The 23110-nt window shown below is 43.4% G+C and overlaps 1 protein-coding gene across 6 annotated transcripts in view; it reads left to right on the top strand.

Moving 5' to 3' along the window:
• The window catches only part of fdxr (ferredoxin reductase), a 77968-nt gene that overhangs the window by 5593 nt on the left and 49265 nt on the right, over positions 1–23110 (top strand). For all 6 annotated transcript variants that reach the window (XR_010977545.1, XR_010977544.1, XR_010977543.1 and 3 more), the window contains exons 3-8: positions 2781–2876; positions 5975–6097; positions 6402–6515; positions 15449–15550; positions 16121–16228; positions 17208–17292. Coding sequence is in view for 3 of the 6 variants with exons in the window: in XM_068057920.1 (XP_067914021.1) it covers positions 2781–2876; positions 5975–6097; positions 6402–6515; positions 15449–15550; positions 16121–16228; positions 17208–17292 (628 nt within the window). In the remaining 3 variants the exon portion in view is untranslated. The remainder of the gene's footprint in view (positions 1–2780; positions 2877–5974; positions 6098–6401; positions 6516–15448; positions 15551–16120; positions 16229–17207; positions 17293–23110) is intronic.

The following is a 23110-nucleotide window of genomic DNA, read 5'->3' as shown; positions in this document are numbered from 1 at the left end:
ATGTCCTGCCCTGGTTTAACTTCCCAAAATGCATCACTTCACACTCGTCTGCATTAAATTCCATTTGCCACTCCCTTTCCCACTTTCCCAGTTGATCTATCTCCTGTTGTAACCTTAGACAACCTTCTTCACTGTCCACTATACCACCAATTTTGGTGTCATCTGCAAACTTTCTAATCGTGCCCCTTACATTCACATCCAAGTCATTAATATATATGACAAACAACAGAGGGCCCAGCACCGATCCCTGCCCTTGTCAATCCTCTTGGTCACCTCCTCGAAAAACTCAATCAAATTCGTGAGACATGATTTCCCACGCACAAAGCCATGCTGACTATCCCTAATCAGACCATGCCTTTCCAGATGCATATAAATCCTGTCTCTCAGAATCCCTTCCAATAACTTTCCCACCACTGATGTAAGGCTCACCGGCCTGTAGTTCCCTGGCTTATCTCTGCTGCCCTTAAATAAAGGCACAACATTAGCTATCCTCCAGTCTTCTGGTACCTCACCCGTGGCTAACAATGATATAAAAGTCTCTGCCAGGGCCCCAGCAGTCTCCTCCCTTGCTTCCCATAGCATTCTAGGATATACCTAGTCAGGCCCTGGGGATTTATCCACCTTAATACACTTCAAAACCTCCAACACCACCTCCTTTGTAATGTTGATATGCTTCAGGATATCGATGTTCCCTCCCTTGAACTCACTAACGTCCATGACCACCTCCACGGTAAATACGGGCGAGAAATATTCATTTAAGACCTCGCCCATTTCCCGTGGCTCCACACATAGATTGCCACGCTGATCCTTAAGGGGACCTACTCTCTCCCTAGCTATCCTTTTACTCTTAATCTACTTGTAGAATCTTTTAGGATTCTCCTTTATTTTATCTGTAGGGAATTCTCATGGCCCCTTATCGCCCTCCTAATTTCCTCAAGTGTACTCCTACATCCCCTATACTCCTTGAGGGACTCGCTTGATCCCAGCTGCCTATACCTGACATATGCCTCCTTCTTTGTCCTGACCAGACCCTCAATATCCCTCGTCAACCAAGGTTCCCTAAACTTGCCAGCCTCGCCCTTCCACCTAACAGGAACATGCCGGCCCTGAACTCTTCCTATCTCACTTTTAAAATCCTCCCACTTGCCAGACGTCCCTTTACCTGTAAACAGCCTCTCCCATTCAACCTTTGAGAGTTCCTGTCTGATACCATTGAAATTAGCCTTCCCCCAATTTAGGACTTCAACCTGAGGGCCAGTCCTAATCCTTTTCCATAACTATCTTGAAGCTAATAGTTATGGTCACTGGTCCCAAAGTGCTCCCCCACTGACACATCAACCACCTGCCCATCCTCATTTCTTAAGAGGAGGTCGAGTGTAGCCCCTTCTCTAGTAGGGGTTAGCACCGCAGCCTCACAGCTCCAGCGACCCAGGTTCAATTCTGGGTACTGCCTGTGCGGAGTTTGCAAGTTCTCCCTGTGACCGCGTGGGTTTTCGCCGGTTGCTCTGGTTTCCTCCCACAGCCAAAGTCTTGCAGGTTGATAGGTAAATTGGCAATTATAAATTGCCCCTGGTATAGGTAGGTGGTAGGGGAATTGAGGAAAGGTGGAGATGGGGTAGGAATATGGGATTAATGTAGGATTAGTATAAATGGGTGGTTGATGGTTGGCACAGACTCGGTGGGCCGAAGGGCCTGTTTCAGAGCTGTATCTCTAAATAAAATAAATAAAAAATAAGTGCCATCCACATACTGCTTCAGAAAACTATCCTGGACACACTTAACAAATTCTTCCCCATCTGATCCCTCAGCACTAAGGCAGTCCCAGTAAATATTAGGGAAGTTAAAATCGCCACCTATTACAGCCCTATAATTCCTACACCTATCTGTGATTTCCCTACATATATGCTCCTCCACTTCCCGCGCACAATTTGGGGGCCTATAGTATAATCCCATCAAAGTGATCACCCCTTTCTTATTTCTAAATTCTACCCATATGGCCTCGCTGGACATTCCCTCCGGGATATCCTCTCTAAGTACTGCCGTGATGTCCTCCCTAATCAATAGTGCAACTCCCCCTCCTCTCGTACCTCCGCCTCTGTCATGCTGGAAGGATCGGTACCCCGGAACATTGAGCTGCCAGTCCTGCCCATCCCTCAACCATGTTTCTGTAATAGCTATAACATCACAATCCCATGTACTGATCCATGCTCTGAGTTCATCTGCCTTACCTGTAAGGCTTCTTGCATTAAAGTAAATGCACTTTAGCCTACCAAACCTTCCACGCTCCCTGCCCAGCCTGCCTACTGGACTTGCTGGGAAAGATTTCTCTGTCTGCATAACAAAATTGTAAACCTGTTTCTAAAGAATGTGCTCGCAGTTTTGTATGCAAACAAAATGCACAGAGGAAATCTCCTTTTTTTTTTCCCCCCTTGTTGGAGTCAAGCAAAGAGATGTTAAGAGTCCTTGTTAATTACATTTGATGCAAATAAGCCTCTCTGAAGCTCCCTTTGTCAACTTTGCAGGAAACACTTTAGAAATTTCTGATAATTATTTCATTTATGCTTTGAGTGCCTTTAAAACTTGTGATTTGCTTTCTAATCAGAATTTGTTTTATCTAAGTAGTGGAGGGGCGGAAATTGTAAATTTTAATAGTGTTTACTCTTTTTCTGCATTATTTCTAGTCAGTTTGTCACTACATAGTAAATCTTGAAATTTACAATATTACGATAGAGAGGGGCAGTACATTTTGTAAATTTTCTGTTTTTATTCTTGTGTTCCAGTACTATGAATCGGCTGTGGTTGACATTTATGAGAAACTGCCAGTCCCCTTTGGCCTTGTAAGATTTGGTGTTGCTCCTGACCATCCAGAAGTGAAGGTTAGTCCAGTGTCTCATCAGCATTGAACAGGATTTGGCTGTCAACCTTAGATGGTGTGGAGGAAGATTCAGCCATTTACAGAATTGAACTGTAATTCATATACTCAAAGCAGTGCCCAATGTCAAATGCTATTAATTGTAGATCATTGAAAAGATAAAAATGGATATGTAAAATGCCTTAAACATAAATTTTCATAAATTGAAATAGTTTTACATCCAAGCACAATAAAGTTGACAGCTGTGATTCTATTCGTTTCTATTCATTTGGTGGTCTAATTTTAAGATAATCTCTACCTCATTTAAAAAAAAATAATTACAAAGTAGATGCTGGCCTGTCTTGGCATTGTTACTGTAGAAGTGCCCTTAATTAGGCTTAATTTAATCTTTCTGTAATACACTTATTGGTGTGGTTGTAATTTTTGGAAAGGTGAAATCACTCCTTATGAAGGCTGTGGTAGATTGTTGGATTCATGTATCTGCTCTCCATGCATATGAGATTTTTTGGTGTTGCTTATATGTTGTAGGCTAAACCTTTTATAAAGAGAAATTGTATCATTTGCACATTGTATCTTTTGAACTGCTGTGAATAAACAGTACGGGAGATCTTCCACAGTAAAATAGTGTAGTGCTGAAAGCTTGTAGCTGATGGTTAAAACTCCTCGCACATGTAATCTACAAGGTTATATGGGCCAGTCTGCAGATGTCTACATTGACCTATAACATTTTAAGTAGTAAAACAAATCTAGAAAATCTTCAGTTCAAGTTTTTTTTAAATAATTCACTTGGAATATACACTGTAGTAAGTTGCCTGCTCTTGATGGATGGGGGAGGTGCCCTTTGCATTATATAAAGAAACCATTTTTTTCCAGTTATTAATGAAGAAATAAATGTGGTTATTAACCATTTTTTGCTGTTATCTCTTTGCTTGCATAATCTTATGCAACAATGTGCAAACATAGGAAACAGATCAGCCACCATAAGAACAAGTTATATTTATATTGCACCTTTTAATGTAGTAAAATGTTCCAAGGTGCTTTACAAGAGCGTTATAAAACAGTATGACACCGAGCCACAAAAGGAGATATTGGGCTGAATTTTATGTCACTCCAGTGATATGGATGGTGGCGTGGGGGCGGCGTAAAGTTGAGCGGGAGGCTCTGGGAGGCCTACCTGCCCCACTCCCGCCTCCGGTCAACATTATGGCGGGTGGGTGGGGGAGAGAGACAAGCCCACCTGCCCGAGGCCAATCAAGGCCCTTAAGTGGCCGCTTAAGGGCCCTTGCCCGCCTCCACGGGTATTTTACAGGATGTCCGATTGAGGGGTGGCCCGCTCTCTTTTACCACCCCCCCCCCCCCCAAACGACCACTGCAGCCTCACCAGGGAAGGACCGATCTCCCTAGTGTGGCATGCCCAACTTACCTTCACTCCTGGCTCCAGCTGGTTGGCTGGGCTGCAGTCCCAGCAGTGGCCACCGCTCCTGGTGGCGCTGCCAGCCCATTGATTGGCTGGCAGCTCACTGAGGCAGGACTTCCTCCCTCAAATAGGTGGAAGTCCCGCCTCTGAACAGTTAAAGCCCGGGGACCCGTAAAATGTGGGACGGATCCGCGGGCTAGGCGGAAGCGGGCTCGCCACCAACTTTTACGCCTGTGGCGAATTCCCGTCCGCCTAAGGTAAACTCCAGCCCATTGGGTTAGATGATCAAAAGCTTCGTCAAAGAAATAGGTTTTAAGGAGTGTCCTAAAGGAAAAAAGTGAGGTGGGAAGGTTTAGGGAGGGTATTCCAGAGCTTGGAGCCTAGGCAATTGAAATCACCAATGGTGGGGCAATTACAATTAGGGATGCACAAGAGGCCAGAATTAGAGGCGCGAAGATATCTTGGAGGGTTGTGGGGCTGGAGGAGATTACAGAGGTGGTGATTGGTGAGGCCATGGAGGGATTTGAAAACAAGGATGAGAATTTTAATGTCAGGATGTTGCTTGACTGGGAGCCAATGTAGGTCAGTGAGCACAGGGGTGATAGGGAAATGGGGCAGTGTGAGTTAAGACACAGGCAGCAGAGTTTTGGATGACTTAGCGCTAACTCATGTTGCATGAAATAGCTCTTTTCAGTAATGACCCCTTAAGGAATCAATGTGTTATGGAAGTTTAATTATAAATTCCTTTGAAAATATTTTTAACAAAATAAACTGCAAAATATTCTTAATCGAGGACACTGAAAGAACTTATTTGGGAACAGTGTTATTGGTTGTCACATGGCTTGGGTTTGGTTTGCAGTGGAAACCCTAGTAATGGGCAGAAAAGTGCCGAGCGCTCCTTTGATTGGACGCTCCCAGTTGTAGCAGAGCCCCTGGGATGGGCAGAAAACTGACAAGCTTTCTGGTCGTTGGTCAGAGTGTGCGTGTTTACTTTATCTCCACTCACTCCAGAAAGTAAAAGTCTGAAGATGTCAAGAAAAAAAAAGACCACAACCCAGCTTTGTTTTCCAGCAATTCCTTAAAAGACTCTAGTCCGTTGTGTCAGTTCATCTTGTTTCCTGTAGTTGAAGATGGCCTGCTAAAAATAATTCTCAATGCTGCCTGGAAAGAACTGTTCTGGAAGTTTCTAGTGATCTGTCTACATGTGCTCAGAGGTTAGACTGTGCCAGTTTGGAACAACATATCTCATCTACTGTTCCCTTCAAAAACGAGCAAGTAGTTAACCCAGATGCTTTTTGTCTGCAACACAGCTCTGGTCCAAAAATCCCTTTTTATTTTTCCAGTTAACTGTTCAACATATATGTGTATGTGTATGTGTGCGTGAGTGTGAGATGCTAAGGTAAAAAAAAAGGGGACTTTAAAATTTAATGTTGGGATTATTGAAAATTTGATCTGTGTATTTACATTTTACTTCATTACTAATTAAGGCTTGTTTTGTAATCTGATCATTTTAAATAGAGAAACCTGGTTATTATGTGTTGTTCTGGGAAAAATAGTGTATATGATTGCCTGTATTAAGTGGAAAAACTTTAAATATGTTGTGACCTGTGGAGAAGTGGGATTGAATTAACAGTGCATTCCTCCCGCCTCAATTGTAACTTGCTCATTATGTTTCCACCCTACAGAATGTCATTAATGCGTTCACCCAGACAGCACATCATGATCGCTGTTCATTTTATGGCAATGTTACTGTTGGGAAGGATGTAAGCATAGAGGAGCTGAAACAGGCATATCATGCTCTGATACTGGTAAGAAACAGTTATTAACTTGCTGAATATTTACCGGTCTCCAGACATACATAAAGTGAAATGGTTTGGCTATTCTAAACTCCAACACTGAGCCTAGCAGCTCTGTTGGAAATGTCAATCAACGGCCGTTTTCTCCTTCATGGCCTGATCTTGATCCTTGGTGAATCGCTTTTTTGCTTTTATTTGGCTAGGTGCCAACCACTGCACTTCAGTTATTCATTGTATTCAGTGTTTCTACCAGCTGCGGTACGATATAAAGGCACGCATTATTTTGTTACTGACTCAATAAACTTTGTCATCCTAGACCTATGGAGCTGAAGCTAATCGAACTCTTGACATTCCCGGGGAGAATCTACTGGGTGTCTATTCAGCAAGAACTTTTGTAGGCTGGTATAATGGTTTACCTGAAAACAGAAATGTAAGTTAACTGGCAAGCTACGTTATATTTTAGGATGCTCCAATGCTCATGCTCAAGGATTGTTTAAAGTTTCTTTTGGGGGATGTTTTTCTGATCCCATTTTTGAGTATCATAAAATTAGTAGACAGTCGGAGGAAAGTAACAGACATGCATTTATATAGTGCTTTTCACCACCACTGGACGTCTCAAAGTGCTTTATAGCCAATGAAGTACTTTTGAAGTGTAGTCACTGTTGTAGGAAAGTGGTACTTAAAACTGGCACAAAAATATGTAAACATTTAAAAAAAAAAAAAAAAATTTATTTGGAGCAAAAGATCATTGGTTCATCAGTTGCAATTATTGAGAGAACCTGACAAGTGTGTTGATCTTTAAAGAAGGAGCAGCTTGATTGACTTAATACCACTTCCTAGTCCTAGGAATTGTAATGATTTAAGCCCATATCCACTTTGGCCGTCTCTGAATTTTTAGGACCCAATCGAATGTAGCTGTTTGACAGCACCAGAATCTAGAAAGGTAATACAGCCCAATATGAATATTTCTTTAGCTAGTTGTTTATTATGTACCAAATATATTTGAGCTTTTTGGTCAGGAAAAACAGCACCTGCCAGCCAGTTCTCGTTACATTTAAAGTTTTTTTTAAAAAAGATGATTCCCCTAATCAGATGGCTCAGTGACCTCTTTACACACAGTGCTGTCTGGGGAAATGGAAAAGTACAGGGTAAATAGATTATTTATGACTCCCTTGTGTGTAAAATTGCTATATCTGTGGATATTGGAAAGTGCTGGAAGGTCATTAGAAAACTGAGCATTGACAGGGGCAATAAATAAAATCATGGGCTGTTTAAATGATATATGTAAAAAAAAAAAATCCAATTATTTAACAAATACCTAAAAAGCTAAATTTGCCAATTCTGGCACTGATACATCAGGTTACATAATTTGGGCCAAAAAAGATCCAGCTTCCCTCCTGAATTTATTCTTGGCAAAAGATTATGCCAAAGCCTCTTTTTTTTTTTTTTCTGCCCAAAAATTGGGGAGGGGGTTGGGGGTTCTCTTTGTGCTCACTGTGTTAATGACAAACAGGGTTGCACACTACTATTCCTGGCCAGAATGGAGATGATTGTGTATTTCCTCTGTCAGTCCCTGTTGTATGTGACTGGGATTGATTTTATGCACATAATTTTGTAACTCTACTGGACTCTGCATTTTGCTGGAGAAAGGCTCCTGTATTTATTGGGAAACATTGTCATAGAGTCATAGTCATACAGCACAGAAACAGGCACTTCAGCCCATTATGTCTGTGCCGGCCATCCAAGACCTAACTATTCTAATCCCGTTTTCCAGCCCTTGGCCGCCTTGTGTGCTATGGTGTTTCAAGTGCTCATCTGAATACTTCTTAAATGTTGTAATGGTTCCTGCCTCCACCACCTCTTCAGGCAGTGCGTTCCTGATTCTAACCACCCTTTGGGTGAAAACACTTTTCCTCAAATCTCCTCTAAACCTCTTGCCCTTACCTTAAACCATAACCCCCCCCCTGGTTATTGACCCCTTCGCTAAGGGAAAATGTTTCTTACTATCTAACCTATCAATGCCTCTCATAATTTTGTATACCTCAATCATGTCCCCCCTGTCTCTGCTCCAAGGAAAACAGCCCTAGCCTTTTCAGTCTCTCTTCATAGCTGAAATGCTCCAGCCCAGGCAACATCCTGGTGAATCTCCTCAGCACCCTTTCCAGGGCAATCACATCCTTCCTATAGTGTGGTGCCCAGAACTGTACACAGTACTCCAGCTGTGGCCTAACTAGCGTTTTACACAGCTCCATCATGACCTCCCTGCTCCTATATTCTATGCCTCGGCTAATAAAGGCAAGTATCCCATATGCCTTCCTAACCACCTTATCTACCTGTGCTGTTGTCTTCAGTGATCTATGGGACAAGTACACCAAGGTCCCTCTGACCCTCTACTTCCTAGGGTCCTACCATCCATTGTATATTCCCTTGCCTTGTTAGTCCTCCCAACTCACACTTCTCAGGATTAAACTCAAATGCCACTGCTCCGCCCATTTTACCAGCCCATCTATATCATCCTGTAATCTAAGGCTTTCCTCCTCACTATTCACAACACCACCAATTTTCGTGGCATCTGCGAAGTTGCGGTTCTGCGATCATACCTCCTATATTCACGTCCAAATCATTAATGTACACTACAAACAGCAAGGGTCCCAGCATCGAACCCTGTGGTACACCACTGGTCACAGGCTTCCAATCATAAAACAAACCTCGACCATCACCCTCTGCCTCCTGCCACTAAGCCAATCTTGGATCCCATGGGCTCTTACCTTCTTAGCCAATCTCCCATGCGGGACCTTAACAAAAGCCTTACTGAAGTCTCTGTAGACTACATCAACTGCTTTACCCTCATCTACACATCTACTCACCGCCTCAAAAAATTCAATCAAGTTAGTTAGACACGATCTCCCCCTGACAAAGCCATGCTAACTATCCTTGATTAATCCCTGCCTCTCCAAGTGGAGAATAATCCTATCACTCAGATTTTTTTCCAATAGTTTCCCTACCACTGATCGACTCCATGGCCTATAATTACCTGGTTTATCCCTGCTACTCTTCTTAAATAAAGGTACCACATTCGCTGTCCTCCAATCCTCTGGCACCTGTCCTGTGGCCAGAGAGGATTTGAAAATTTGTCAGAGCCCCTGCTATCTCCTCCCTTGCCTCGCATAGCAGCCTGGGGTACATCTAATCTGGGCCTGGGGGTTTATCTACTTTTAAGGCTGCTAATACTGCTAACACTACCACCCTTTTAATGCTAATATGTTCAAGTATATCACAATCCCCCTCCCTGATCTCTACACCTGCATCGTCCTTCTCCATAGTAAACACAGATGAAAAGTAATCATTTAAAACCTCACCTATGTCCTGTGGCTCTGCACACTGCCACGTTTGTCCCTAATGGGCCCTACTCTTTCCCTGGTTATCCTCTTGCCCTTAATATACTTATAAAACGCCTTGGGATTTTCGTTTATCTTGTCCACCAGTGTTTTTTCATGTTCCCTCTTGGCTCTCCTAATTACTTTTTAAGCACCCCCCCCCCTACACTTTCTATACTCTAGTGCCACCACTGTTTTCAGCGCTCTGAATCTGCCATAAGCCTTTTTTTTTTCCCTGATCCAATCCTCTATATCCCTTGACATCCAGGGTTCCTTGAACTTGTTGGTCCTACCCTTCACCTTAACGGATATATGTTGGCTCTGAACCCTCACTATTTCCTCTTTGACTCCTACTGGCCTGATGTAGACTTTCCTACAAGTAGCTGCTCCCAGTTCACTTTGGCCAGATCCTGATTTATCATATTGAAATCGGCCTTCCCCCAATTCAGTACCTTTTATTTCTGGTCCATCTTTGTCCTTTTCTGTAACTACCTTAAATCTTAGAGTTAAGGTCACTATCCCCAAAATGCTCCCCCACTGACACTTCTACCACTTGTCCGGCATCATTCCCTAGGATTAGGTCCAGTACTGCCCCTTCTCTTGTGGGACTTTCTACATGCTGGCTCAAAAAGCTCTCCTGTGTGCACTTTACGAATTCTGCCCCCTTTAAGCCTTTTGCACTAAGACTATCCCAGTTGATACTGGGGAAGTTGAAATCCCCTACTATTACACTATTATTTTTACACCTCTCTGAGATTTGCCTACATATCTGCTCCTCTATCTCTCCCTGACTGTTTGGAGGCCTGTAGTACACTCCCAGCCAAGTGATTGTCCCCTTTTTGTTTTTAAGTTCTACCCATATGGCCTCATTTGGGGAATCTTCCAAGATATCATCCCTGCAGTAATTGACTCCTTGATCAATTGACCCCTTGTGCTAATGATCGCCCTCAATTCATCTGCCTTATTCATAAGACTCCTTGCATTAAAATAGATGCAATCCAGCCTTGCATTTTTCACTTGTGCCTTAACAGTTCTATATTTGCTCTGCCTTCCAGACTGACTTTGTTTCTATTTTACATTTGACTGTGCATCACCCTGTCTGCTGTACCCCCACTCTGTATCCCATCCCCCTACCAAATTAGTTTAGCCACCCAACAGCACTAGCAAACCTCCCAGCAAGGATGTTGGTCCCATACTGGTTCAGGTGCAACCCGTCCAACTTGTACACGTTCTACCTTTGCCAGAAACAGACGCTGTGATCCAGGAAACTAAAGCCTGCACCATTTCCTCAGCCACGCATTCATCTGCTCTATCCTCCTAATCCTATACTCACTAGCATGTGGCATTCGGAGTAATCCAAAGATTACAGCCTTTTGAGGTCCTGCTTTTTAATCTGTTACCTAGCTCCCTAAATTCTTGTTGCAGGACCTCATCCCTCTTTCTACCTATGTCATTGGTACCAGTGTGTACCATGACCTCTGACTGTTCACCCTCCCCCTTCAGAATGTCCTGCAGCTGCTCCATGACATCCTTGATCCTAGCACCAGGGAGGCAACATACCATCCTGGAGTCACGTTTGCGGCCACAGAAATGCCCATCTGTACCTCTTGCGATGAATCCCCTGTCACTATAGCTCTTCCACTTAATTTCCTCCCCTCCTGTGCAGCTGAGCCATTTGTGGTGCCACAGACTTGGCTCTTGCTGCATTTCCCTGAGAAGCTATCTTCTCCCAACAGTATCCAAAGTAGAAAATCTGTGAAAGGGAGATGGACCCAGGGGACTCCTGCACTACCTGCCTAGCTCTTCTACTCTGCCTGGCAGTCACCCATTCCCTTTCTGCCCGAGCAGTCTTTACCTGCGGTGTGACCACCTCCCTGTACATGCTATCCACAATGATCTCAGCCTCGTGGATGCTCCACAGTGTCTCCAGCCGCTGCTGCAGATCCGAAACGCGGATTTCGAGTAGCTGCAGCTGGCGACACTTCCTGCACACGTGTTCACCCTGGACTCTGGAAGTGTCCCTGATTTCCCACATTGCACAGGAGGAGCACTCCACGTTGCTGAGCTGTCCTGCCATGACTTACCCCTAATTTATCGCCTTAAATTACCCAAAAATTAGATTATTTACACTCGGGACCTTGATTCCCTAAAAAAAAAACACTACCTGCTATATTAAAAAACTGTAGACCTTTCTCTTTACGTTGGTTACTAACCCAGCTATTTAGAGTTATTCGCTAACAGCAGTTACTCACCAACCAATCACCTTGTTGCTTTACTGTGATGCCACTGCTCACTTTGTTTACAAACTCCAGCGTGCCTGGACTGCTCTCTTCTCCGCTCCCAGAAGGTAAGTGAGTGGGCCTCTATCCTTGGGTTCAATTTATTGGCTCTGTTCTCAGCGTTCTCCCCACAGGTCCACTCCTCTCCACTCCGCTGCCGGAAGGTTATGGTTTCTGTCATTAAGTTCTGCTTGCTATAGTTAGACACGAAATAGACTCTTTGAACAAATAGTCTTGATTAGCTTATGGTGGGAAAGTTTTCAAAAACAGCTGTTGTAATATATTTATGCTATAGTCTGGTGTAGCATTAAGCACTGGAAGATGAACTAGCAGCTGAAACTTCCTGCTATCAACTGTATATTGAGGAGGAACTGAAAATGTTTGGGGGTGCAATTACCTGTCTGCTGCTTTGCTTGTTTTGTTGATCGCATTAATTACAGGAGCAACTTGTATTTATAATGATTGTAAAATGGTAAAACGTTCTAAGGTGCTCCACAGGAACATTCAGACAAAAATTGATACTGGGACTAGTGACCAAAAGCTTGGTCAGAGGTAGGTTTTAACAAGTATCTTAAAGGAGGGAAGAGAGATGGCGAGGCTTCGGGAAGAAATTCCATCTGGACAAATGCGAGGTAATTCATTTGGGAAAGGCAAGGCAGTACACAATAAGTGGTAGGATGCTGATGTGTAGAGGCGTAGACTGACCCTAGAGTGCATATCCACAGATTTCTGAAGGTAGCAAGACAAGTCGATAAGGTAGTTAAAAGGCTCTCATAGCTACCTCGACTACACTTCTTCACACCCTGCCTCCTGTAAGGACTCAATTCCATTCTCCCAGTTTCTCCGTCTCCGACGCATCTGCTCTGATGATGCTACCTTCCATGATGGCGCTTCCACCCCCCCCCCCACTGTGGTTGACTGGGCCATCAACTGTGTCCAGCCCATTTCCTGCACCTCTACCCTCACCCCTTCCCCTACCTCCCAGAACCGCGACAGGGTTCCCCTTGTCCTCACTTTCCACCCCATCAGCCCCCATATCCAAAGGATCATCCTCTGCCATTTCCGCCATCTCCAGCATGATGCCATTACCAAATGCATCTTCCCCTCCCTTCCCCTGTCAGCATTCCGAAGGGATCGCTCCCTCTGCGTCACCCTGGTACACTCCTCCATTACCCCCACCACCTCGTCCCCTTCCCATGGCACCTTCCCCTGCAATCGCAGGAGGTGTAATACCTGCCCATTTACCTCCTCTCTCCTCACTATCCCAGGCCCCAAACACTCCTTTCGGGTGAAGCAGTGATTTACTGTACTACTTTCAATGTAGTATACTGTATTCGCTGCTCACAATATGGTCGTCTCTACATTGGGGAGACCAAACGCAGACTGGGTGACCACTTTGTGGAACACTTCCGCTCAGTCCGAAAGCAGGACCCTGAGCTTCCGGTTACTGGCCATTTCAACGCTCGCCCTTGCTCTCATGCTCACCTCTCTGTCCTGGGATTGCTGCAGTGTTCCAGTGAACATCAATGCAAGTTCGAGGAACAGCATTTCATTTACCGATTAGGCACACTACAGCCTGCCGGACTGAACATTGAGTTCAATAATTTCAGAGCAGAATGGGCCCCCCATTTTACTTTTATTTTTTGTTATTTTTTCTTATTTATTTTGTGTTAATTTTATTTTATTTCATCTTAGCTTGTTCAGTTTGCTTACCCACTTTTTTTTTCATGTTTGCACTTGCGGCTGTTCAATTTTCAGTCCATTAACACCCTATCTGTACTAATGCTTTGTCTTTCAACACACCATTAGCATATTGTTTGCCTTTGTTCCGTGACCTTCTGGTCAGCTATTCTGTGACCTTATCCTATCTACACCTTCTCCTTTGTTATTTCTTGCCCCACCCCTGCTTTACTTGCTTATAACCTTTCTCATTTCTAATATTTGCCAGTTCTGAAGAAGGGTCACTGACCTGAACCGTTAACTCTGCTTCTCTCTCCACAGATGCTGCCAGACCTGCTGAGTATTTCCAGCATTTCTTGTTTTTATTTCAGATTTCCAGCATCCGCAGTATTTTGCTTTTATATTTATATTAGTTAAAAGGCTTACTGAGTACTTTCTTTCATTAGCTGTGGCATAGAATATAAGAACAGAAAAGTTATGCCAGAACTGTGTAAAATGCTAGTTACACCGCAGCTAGAGTGCTCCCTACAGTTCTGCTTAGTTACAGGGAGGATATGATTGCTCTAGACAGTGCACAGAAGAGATTTCCAAATATGTTGCCAGGAATAGAATACCTTAACTATGAGAAAAGGCTGGGGATGCTTTCATTGGAAAAGAGGAAGCTGAGGGGAGATTTAATTGAGGTGTATAAAATCAAGCAGCCTATACAGAGTGGAAAGGAAGGAACAATCTTTTTGGAGAGAGGTCAATAACCAGTGGGTATAGATTTAAAGTGATTGGATTAGAAGAGAGTTGAGTGAAGATATTTCCACCCAGAGGATGGTGGGGTTCTGCAACCCTTTGCCGAAAAGGGTGGTAAAGGCCCCCTCGTGTTTAAAAACTACTTGGATATGTACTTGGGCTGTGGACCAATAGCTGAAAAGTGAGATTAGGCTGGATAACACTTTCTCAGTCGCACATCCATGATGGGCTGAATTGCCTCATTCGGTGCCGTAAATATTCTTCCTGTGAATTCCAGAGATTTGGGCCTGGATGACTGAAAGAGCAAGGCAAGTAGAGGATGTACAAGAGGCCAGAGGTCGAGGAAGGAAGAATTCTCAGGAGCATTGTAGGGCTGGGGTTGCAGAAGTAGGGAGGGAAGAGGCCATGGAGGGATTTGAACACAAAGATCTGAATTCGGCTTTTGGGAATCCGGAGGCAATGAAGATCAGTGAGCAAAGGGGCGATTGGTAAACTGGATTTGGTACAAGTTAGGATATGGGCAGTAGAGTTTTGGGTGAGCTTCAGTTTATGGAGGATGGAAAATGGGAGACTGTTATTGACAAATATCATAATAGATTGATTTCACAATTGCTTTCCGAGCCAAGCACCTCACTTCCACCTTTTTCAAACTTCAGCTGAGCCAGAACTTTGGGGTTGAGTCCTGTAGAACCTCAGTTTTGATGATTGGAGACTGTAGCCACACTGTCTTGCCAAGTTCTACTTAACTCCCTGCATGCTAGCTAATTGATTTCAAGATCCTCATTTTTCAAATCCCCACCCATCTTTTCCCAGCTGCACATCTATTTCTTTGACTCTGACTTGCGGCTTGTTTTCTGAGCCATTGCCAGAAGTTGATTTTTTTTCCCCCCCGGACACTGCATCTGCCTTCTAGAATATGCTACCCAAACCACTTCACCTTCAAAAGCCTCCTATAATCCATTTAAAAAAGCAGTCCTGCCTTTGTCCTTCTCTTGACCCCCAACTCCTTTGCTTTCTGTTCAGTGTTATCTATCCTGTCTGTAAAGGACTCTGAGATGCTCTTGTACAGGAGGGATGCTGTTGAATTATAAGTTTGTCTTTGGAGTAAAGGCCTTCAAGAAGTCAAATTGAAAATGGCAGCTTTGAGAAATCTAACTCTGTACAAAAGTTGTCTCTCGCCAGGGGTATTTATACATTCCTGGCTAAAGTGTTGGCTGTTGTGAGTAGTATTTAATGAGTTCCCCTTTCAAGTACAAGAAGCTTAAATCTTGTATTTTCTTTTGCAGCTGAACCCTGAGTTGAGCAGTGAGACAGCAGTTATCCTGGGACAAGGAAATGTGGCATTGGATGTAGCCAGGATTCTCCTTTCTCCCTTTGACTTGCTTAAGGTTTGTGAACTCTGCTCTTATTTTATCCTGCTGCGGCAACGTTTTATTTATTCTCGTTGTCATCAAACGACAGTGTCTTAAAGAAAATATTTAAATTCCTTAGTGCAACACATACTCTCATTGGTCCCAAATATGTAGAAGGAAGAAAGTGTTACGTCATGATTCACGGGCAATCTTGTTATGGGGCAGGGTTAATGGACCAGCTGGTCTTTTCCTGCCCATCAATTTAGTATGTTTGTATAAATTATATAAAACTGAAACTCTAATTTGTGAAGCAGAGTAATACAGTTAGCTGGAGCATAGGAGCTTTTCTGTGGTGTAGGCTGAACAGCTAGAAGGTGTGAAACTGAGGGGTTACAGTGCCACCACTGGGAGGATGAAATTGTAAAATGGCAAGTTTACCTAGGCTGTTCAATTATAAATATGAATATAGACATTTTGTAATAGAATGTGTTCAAATGATTTTTAATAGGGAGAAGTTTTTTGAAGTATTCACTAAAGCTTTCATATAAGTATTAGCCATTTTCTGAATGATCCAGTTATGATTTATAGCTGAATATATATTTACAGAAAACAGATATCACCGCATATGCTTTAGAGGCTATAGCAGCTAGTAAGGTAAAGCGGGTGCTACTTGTTGGGAGACGAGGACCGCTTCAGGTGGCGTTTACAATAAAGGTATGGTGTTATTTTCAAGTTGCAACCCATCCCATTACAGCATAAATCCATGGTTTTGCCTTGTGTAAGTGTGCTGTTACTTGGAGCCTGGTGCACTTTTTTTTGTATCACTTCAGTTCACGATATCTTCCGAAAAACCTGATTCACTCCTGGGTGAGTGGTGTGAGACCAGTCCAGGAGGTGTTTTGTATCCTTTGGGATTTGCACCCATTGGAATGTCAAGGCAGCCTGTTGCAAGCTTGTTTTTTTAAAAAAAGAAACCCAGTGCAGTGTTCCACACTGATCAAGAGGTGACTCAATGTCTTGATTCATAGCACATATTTTCCAGCAGTTGATGGTTTGGCAGCTCCCTACATTAAGCACCAGGTCTTTCTTTACAGTGATCAATCTCTGAAGTTGGGTTGGAGTGTTAATCTGAAACGGATCAAGTTACATGATGACCTACTAATTTAACCAAACTTATTGTTGATGTGGAACTCATTCAATAACATTCTGCCTGTTTACTTCTGTATAGTGTCCGGTGTTGATCGTGGATGGCAGAGGGAATGGAAGTTCCTATAGATTTAGTTTTGATTTGATTAGGACTCAGCACTCAGAAGGGCTTTCCAGTGGAGTGTTGTCAATTACCAGGCCTACATACCACCAACAATGAGCCCTGGTCAAGCATTTTAATTTGCCAATTTAGATAGTGATCTTAATATGGAGATTACTGCAAATATGATGACCATTAATGTGGGTTATAAAATTGCAGGACTGATTACTGCCAAAGTGCGATTTCTTGATCGTAGGAGGTAACTTCTGTTTACAGGAGATTTTTTAATAAAACTAGAGTGTCAAACTTTGATTTTTTTAAATCTTACTTCTGAATGGTAATGGTGAAATAAAGAATTATCTTCACTTTAACCATGGTAGTGGGTGTATAGATGATTAATATGTGTAAAGTAGTTTTATTTTATTTTTCCTCTTTTTTTTTTTATAGGAGCTGCGTGAGATGATTAATTTGCCTGGTACTTGTCCAATGCTCGATCCCAGTGATTTTGAGGGGCTCAAACAGATTGTTAAAGGTGAGACTACAGTAGCTTATTTAGTAACTGCTTTGCTGGAGATCTGATTCCATCCCTAAATAAATAAATATTAGCTTTAAAGAAACTTTGTTACATTAAAGCCCAGAATAGACTTTCAAATGGCTGTAGTCTTGTTTAGGAAGGCCTCATAGGTTTTGCCTTTCTTTTGTTCTCGATCCTTCCTTTTAGATGGGACATTGGTCAGGAGTACCAAGTTATGCATTTTTTTCTTTATAATTATAGTAATAGCTTCCAAGCAGCTCTTCTGAATAGAAAATGCTGGTTAAAAAAGATTCGAATGAGGATCTAACCTTTGCTCAAAATTGAAAATGTTTTCAGTGGTTACGTGTTGTAATTTTGCCACTTTTTTTTTTGTTTTTATCATGGATAATTCATCTTCAGAGCACTATCTGTTCTTCTCATGGTCAACGAGATTTCCTCAAGGCCTGAAGTTTAGGTTAGGTTATCAAATCATAGTACAAACAGTCAAAACTGCATTTTTTTTTTTAAATGAAGGTCGGCAAAGTCTGGATTTCTTAATAAAAGCAAAATACTGCGGATGCTGGAAATCCAGAAACTAAAACAAGAAATGCTGGAATCACTCAGCAGGTCTGGCAGCATCTGTGGAAAGAGAAGCAGAGTTAACGTTTCGGGTCAGTGACCCTTCTTCGGAGTTCCGAAGAAGGGTCACTGACCCGAAACGTTAACTCTGCTTCTCTTTCCACAGATGCTGCCAGACCTGCTGAGTGATTCCAGCATTTCTTGTTTTAGTTTCTGGATTTCTTAATTTCTTAACTGATGTGATTTTGTGTAGCACAATGCCAATATGTTACTGCAGTAACCTCTTCTGCAAGTGAAAGCTTCATTGTCTTCTTAGGTAGTCCCTCGGCAACAAGGATGACTTCCTTCCACTCCAGGGTTATGGATCCTTAGGTGACTGAATAGTCCAATTCTGGATCCGCATGCTCTGCCACAGGTGGGGTAGGTGGTGTTTGGTGAGGTGAGAAAATGGGATGCTTGAAGTTCTGAACACTCCTGCTATTTGCACTTGGTCGCTGCCTGGGCACGTTGTTCGAACTGACTGGCACCGTCGCGGATGCTTCTCCATTTTGGGCGGCCTTGGACAAGAGATTCCCACGAATCAGTGGAGATGTCACATTATTTCAGGGAGGCTTTAAGGACATCCTTGTAGCATTTCCTCTGCCTTCCTGGTAACCTCTTTCTGTGATGGAGCTCAGAGTAGAAAGCTTGTTTTGGGAATCTTGCGTCAGGCATGTGGACGATGTGGTCTTCCCAGCATAACTGACTAGCCATGACCAGTGTCTCAATACTGGGGATGTTAGCCTGAGAGAGGACACTGATATTGGAGTGCCTGTCCTGCCACTGAATTTGTAGGATCTTGTGGAGGCACCATTGGTGATCATTCTCCAGGGCTTTGAGATGTCTGCTGTACAGTGTCCATGTTTCTGATGCATACAGGAGGTCAGGAAACGCTGTAGACCATGAGCTTGGTGCCAGGTTTGAGGTCTTTGTCATGAAACGCTCTTTTCCTTAGTTGACTGAAGGCTGCGCTGGTACACTGGAGGCGATGCTGAGTTTCATCGTTGCTGAGAGGAGGCTGCCAAGGTATGGGAAGTGATCCACATTGTCCAGTGGTTCGCTGTGGATCTTGATGGGGGGGCAATATTGCGTTGTGGGAACAGGCTGTTAGAGGACCTTTGTCTTCTGGATGTTTAGCTTAAGGCCCATTCGTTCTTGCGCTTCTGTGAATGCGTCGACGAGGGTTTGAAGCTCGGCCTCTGAATGCGCATACGCAAACATTGTCAGCGTACTGCAGCTCGATGACAAGTTGGAGTGGCCTTGGTTCTGGACTGGAGGTGATGTAGGTTAAATAGTTTGCCGCTCGTCCTGTACAGTAGATCTACTCCGGCAGGGAGCTTCAAGGAGATGAGGTGGAGTGTTGACGCGAGGAAAATGGAAAAGAGCTTTGGTGCGATGACTGCCTTGCTTGACCCCAGTTTGCACTCTGATTAGGTCAGTGGCAGATCGTTTTCCAAGGATTACAGCTTGCATGTCGTTATGCAGCAGGCGGAGGATGGTGACGAATTTCTCTGGGCAGCCAAATTTGAGGATGATCCAGAATCCCTCCTGATTGATAGTCGAAGGCCTTCGTGAGGTCATAGAAGGCCATGTATAAAAGTTGCTGCTGCTGCTCCCTACATTTTTCTTGGAGTTGTCTTGCTGTGAAGATCATTTCCACTGTGTCTCTTGATGGATGGAATCCACATTGTGATTCCGGTAGGAGCTCTTCAGCCACGGGAGGAGGCGGTTGAGAAGGACTCTTGCAATGACCCTCCCTGTGACAGACAGCAGGGATACCCTCTGTAGTTACCACAGTCGGTCTTGTTGCCTTTTTTGAAGATGGTCAGAGTTACGGCATCTGAGATCCCCGGCATGCTCTCCTTCCAGATGAGGGAGATGAGACCATGTATTTCATTTCCCAGGAATTCCCAACTAGTTAGGTGAAACCATTGTCTGTATTTGGATGAGACATATTAAACCAAGGTTGTCTGTCCAGGTGGATGTAAAATATCCATACCTCCATTCGAAGAAGAGCGACAGCGTTTTCCCAGTATCCTGTCTGGCATTTTTATCATAAACACAGTCATCAAACCAGATTAGATGGTCACATATCTTACTTGCTGTTTATGGGACTTTGTGTGCAAATTGACCGCTGTTAGCCTACATAAGTGACTGCACTTCAGATGCAGCTTATTGTGAGCTACTTTGGGGCATTCTAAAAGGTGCTTATTTTATGTTTGTATCCAATATATATGTTGTCTCTGTCATTGTAGAAAATGTTTGGTATTTGTATATAGAAATAATGTAAGCTAACAAATGCAGAAATGTTAATGACCAACAGACAGAAACCCAACTTCATGGACTAATTAGAATCTCAGGGATCTTTTTAAAACCTGACTTCAGTTTGAAAACTTGTGCTTGTGCCTTAAGTTGATGATGCTACCATGTGCTATGTTGTTACTATGTAGGCAAATCTCGGAGAGGTGTAAAAATAATAGGGTAATAGGGGATTTCAACTTAATATCAACTGGGGTAGTCTTAGTGCAAGAGGCTTAAAGGTGGCAGAATTCTTAAAATGTATACAAGAGAGCTTTTTGAGCCAGTGCGTAGAAAGTCCTACAAGAGAAGGGGCAGTACTGGACCTAATCCTCGGGAATGAAGCTGGACAAGTGGTAGAAGTATCAGTGGGGGAGCATTTTGGGGATAGTGACCATAACTCTAAGATTTAAGGTAGTCATGGAAAAGGACAAAGATGGGCCAGAAATAAAGGTACTGAATTGAGGGAAGACAGATTTCAATTTGATAAAACAGGATCTGGCCAAAGTGGACTGGGAGCAGCTACTAGTAGGAAAATCTACATCAGGCCAGTGGGAGGCATTCAAAGAGGAAATAGTGAGAGTTCAGAGTCAACATGTACCCATTAAGGTGAAGGGTAGGATCAACAAGTCCAGGGAACCCTGGATGTCAAGGGATATAGAGTATTGGATCAGGGAAATAAAAGGAGGCTTATGGCAGATTCAGAATGCTGAAAACAGCAGAGGCATTAGAGGAGTGTAGAAAGTGTAGGGGGCTACTTAAAGTAATTAGGAGAGTGAAGAGGGGACATGAAAAAACATTGGCGGTCAATATAAAGGAAAATCCTAAGGCATTTTATAAGTATATTAAGGGCAAGAGGATATCCAGGGAAAGAGTAGGGCCCATTAGGGACCAAAGTGTGTGGAGCCGGAGGACTTGGGTGAGGTTTTAATTGATTACTTTTCATCTGTTTTCACTGTGGAGAACGACCGTGTAGAATTAGAGATCAAGGAGGGGGATTGCGATATACTTGAACATATTAACATTGAAAGGGAGGAAGTATTAGATGCTTTAGTGGGCTTAAAAAGTGGGTAAATCCCCAGGCCCGGATGAGATGTATCCCAAGCTATTGAGAGGCAAGGGAGGTGATGGGGGCACTGACAAATTTTCAGATCCTCTCTGGCCACGGGAGAGATGCCAGAGGACTGGAGGACAGCGAATGTGGTACCATTATTCAAGAAGGGTAGCAGGGATAGACCAGGTAATTGCAGTGGTTGGGAAACTATTGGAAAAAATTCTGAGGGATAGCATTAATCTCCACTTGGAGAGACGGGGATTAATCAGGGATAGTCTGCATGGCTTTGTCAGGGGAGATCGTGTCTAACTAACTTGATTGAATTTTTTGAGGAGGTGACTAGATGTGTAGATGAGGGTAAAGCAGTTGATGTAGTCTACATGGACTTCAGTAAGGCTTTTGTTACGGTCCCGCATGGGAGATTGGTTAAGAAATTGCCCATGGGATCCAGGGCAATTTGGCAAATTGGATCCAAAATTGGCTTGGTGGCAGGAAACAGAGGGTGATGGTTGAGGGTTGTTTTTGCAAGTGGAAGCCTGTGACCAGTGGTGTACCACAGGGATCGGGGCTGGGACCCTTGCTGTTTGTAGTATACATTAATGATTTAGACATGAATATAGGAGGTATGATAACTTCACAGATGACACCAAAATTGGTGATGTTGTAAATAGTGATGAGGAAAGCCTTAGATTACAGGACGATATAGATGGGCAGAGCATTGGCAAATGGAATTTAATTCCGAGAAGTGTGAGGTGATGTATTTTGTGAAGACTAACAAAGCAAGGGAATATACAGTGGATGGTAGGACCCTAGGAAGTAGAGGATCAGAGGGACCTTGGTGTACTTGTCCATAGATCACTGAAGGCAGCAGCAAAGGTAGATAAGGCGGTTAGGAAGGCATATGGGATACTTGCCTTTATTAGCCGAGGCGTTGAATATAAGAGCAGGAAGGTTATGATGGATCTGTATGAAATGCTAGTTAGGCCACAGCTGGAGTACTGTGTACAGTTCTGGGCACCACACTATAGGAAGGATGTGATTGCAGTGGCGAGGGTGCAGAGGAAATTCACCAGGATGTTGCCTGGGCTGGAGCATTTCAGCTGTGAAGAGAGACTGAAAAGGCTCGGGTTGTTTTTCCTTAGAACAGAGAACGATGAGGGGGGACATGATTGAGGTATACAAAATTGAAGGGCATTGATAGATTAGATAGGAAGAGACTTTTTCCCTTAGTGAAGGGGTCAATAACCAGGGGGCATAGATTTAAGGTAAGGGGCAGGAGGTTTAGAGGGGATTTGAGGAAAACATTTTTCACCCAAAGGGTGGTTGGAATCTGGAATACGCTGCCTGAAGAGGTGGTCGAGGCAGGAACCCTCACAACATTTAAGAAGTATTTAGATGAGCACTTGAAATGCTATAGCATACAAGGCTATGGGCCAAGTGCTGGAAAATGGGACTAGAATAGTTAGGTGCTTGATGGCCGGCACAGACACGATGGGCTGAAGGACCTGGTTCTGTGCTGTATGACACTATGACGCTACTTGAGACAGATTTGTCTTATTCTAGTCCTAATTCAATACAAAGAACTTGATCAAATCTTAAAATGGCACTTTCCTTTGGGGAAACCCAGTTGCCGACCGAGAACCATCTGTGTTTTTCCTTTGGTGGATGTTTTAGACAATATGGCCAAGGGAGCAGGCTTCCCTGTAAGCTGTGTATGCACATGTGGCCTTGCAGCAACCTGGAAGATGCAGTGCAGGCACTCACAAGTTGTCCTTTTAAAGATACTGTGGCCATGCAAGAAGATTTAAAGGAACCGCTTTTTCAAATGAACAAGCTGCACCCAGCAAAAAAATTTACAATATCTCA

Source organism: Heterodontus francisci, chromosome 26, assembly GCF_036365525.1.
Source record: "Heterodontus francisci isolate sHetFra1 chromosome 26, sHetFra1.hap1, whole genome shotgun sequence".
In the NCBI taxonomy this organism is placed as follows: Eukaryota; Metazoa; Chordata; class Chondrichthyes; order Heterodontiformes; family Heterodontidae; genus Heterodontus; species Heterodontus francisci.
Note: the sequence above shows the minus strand (reverse complement) of the source record. Positions and strands in the feature narration are given on the sequence as shown.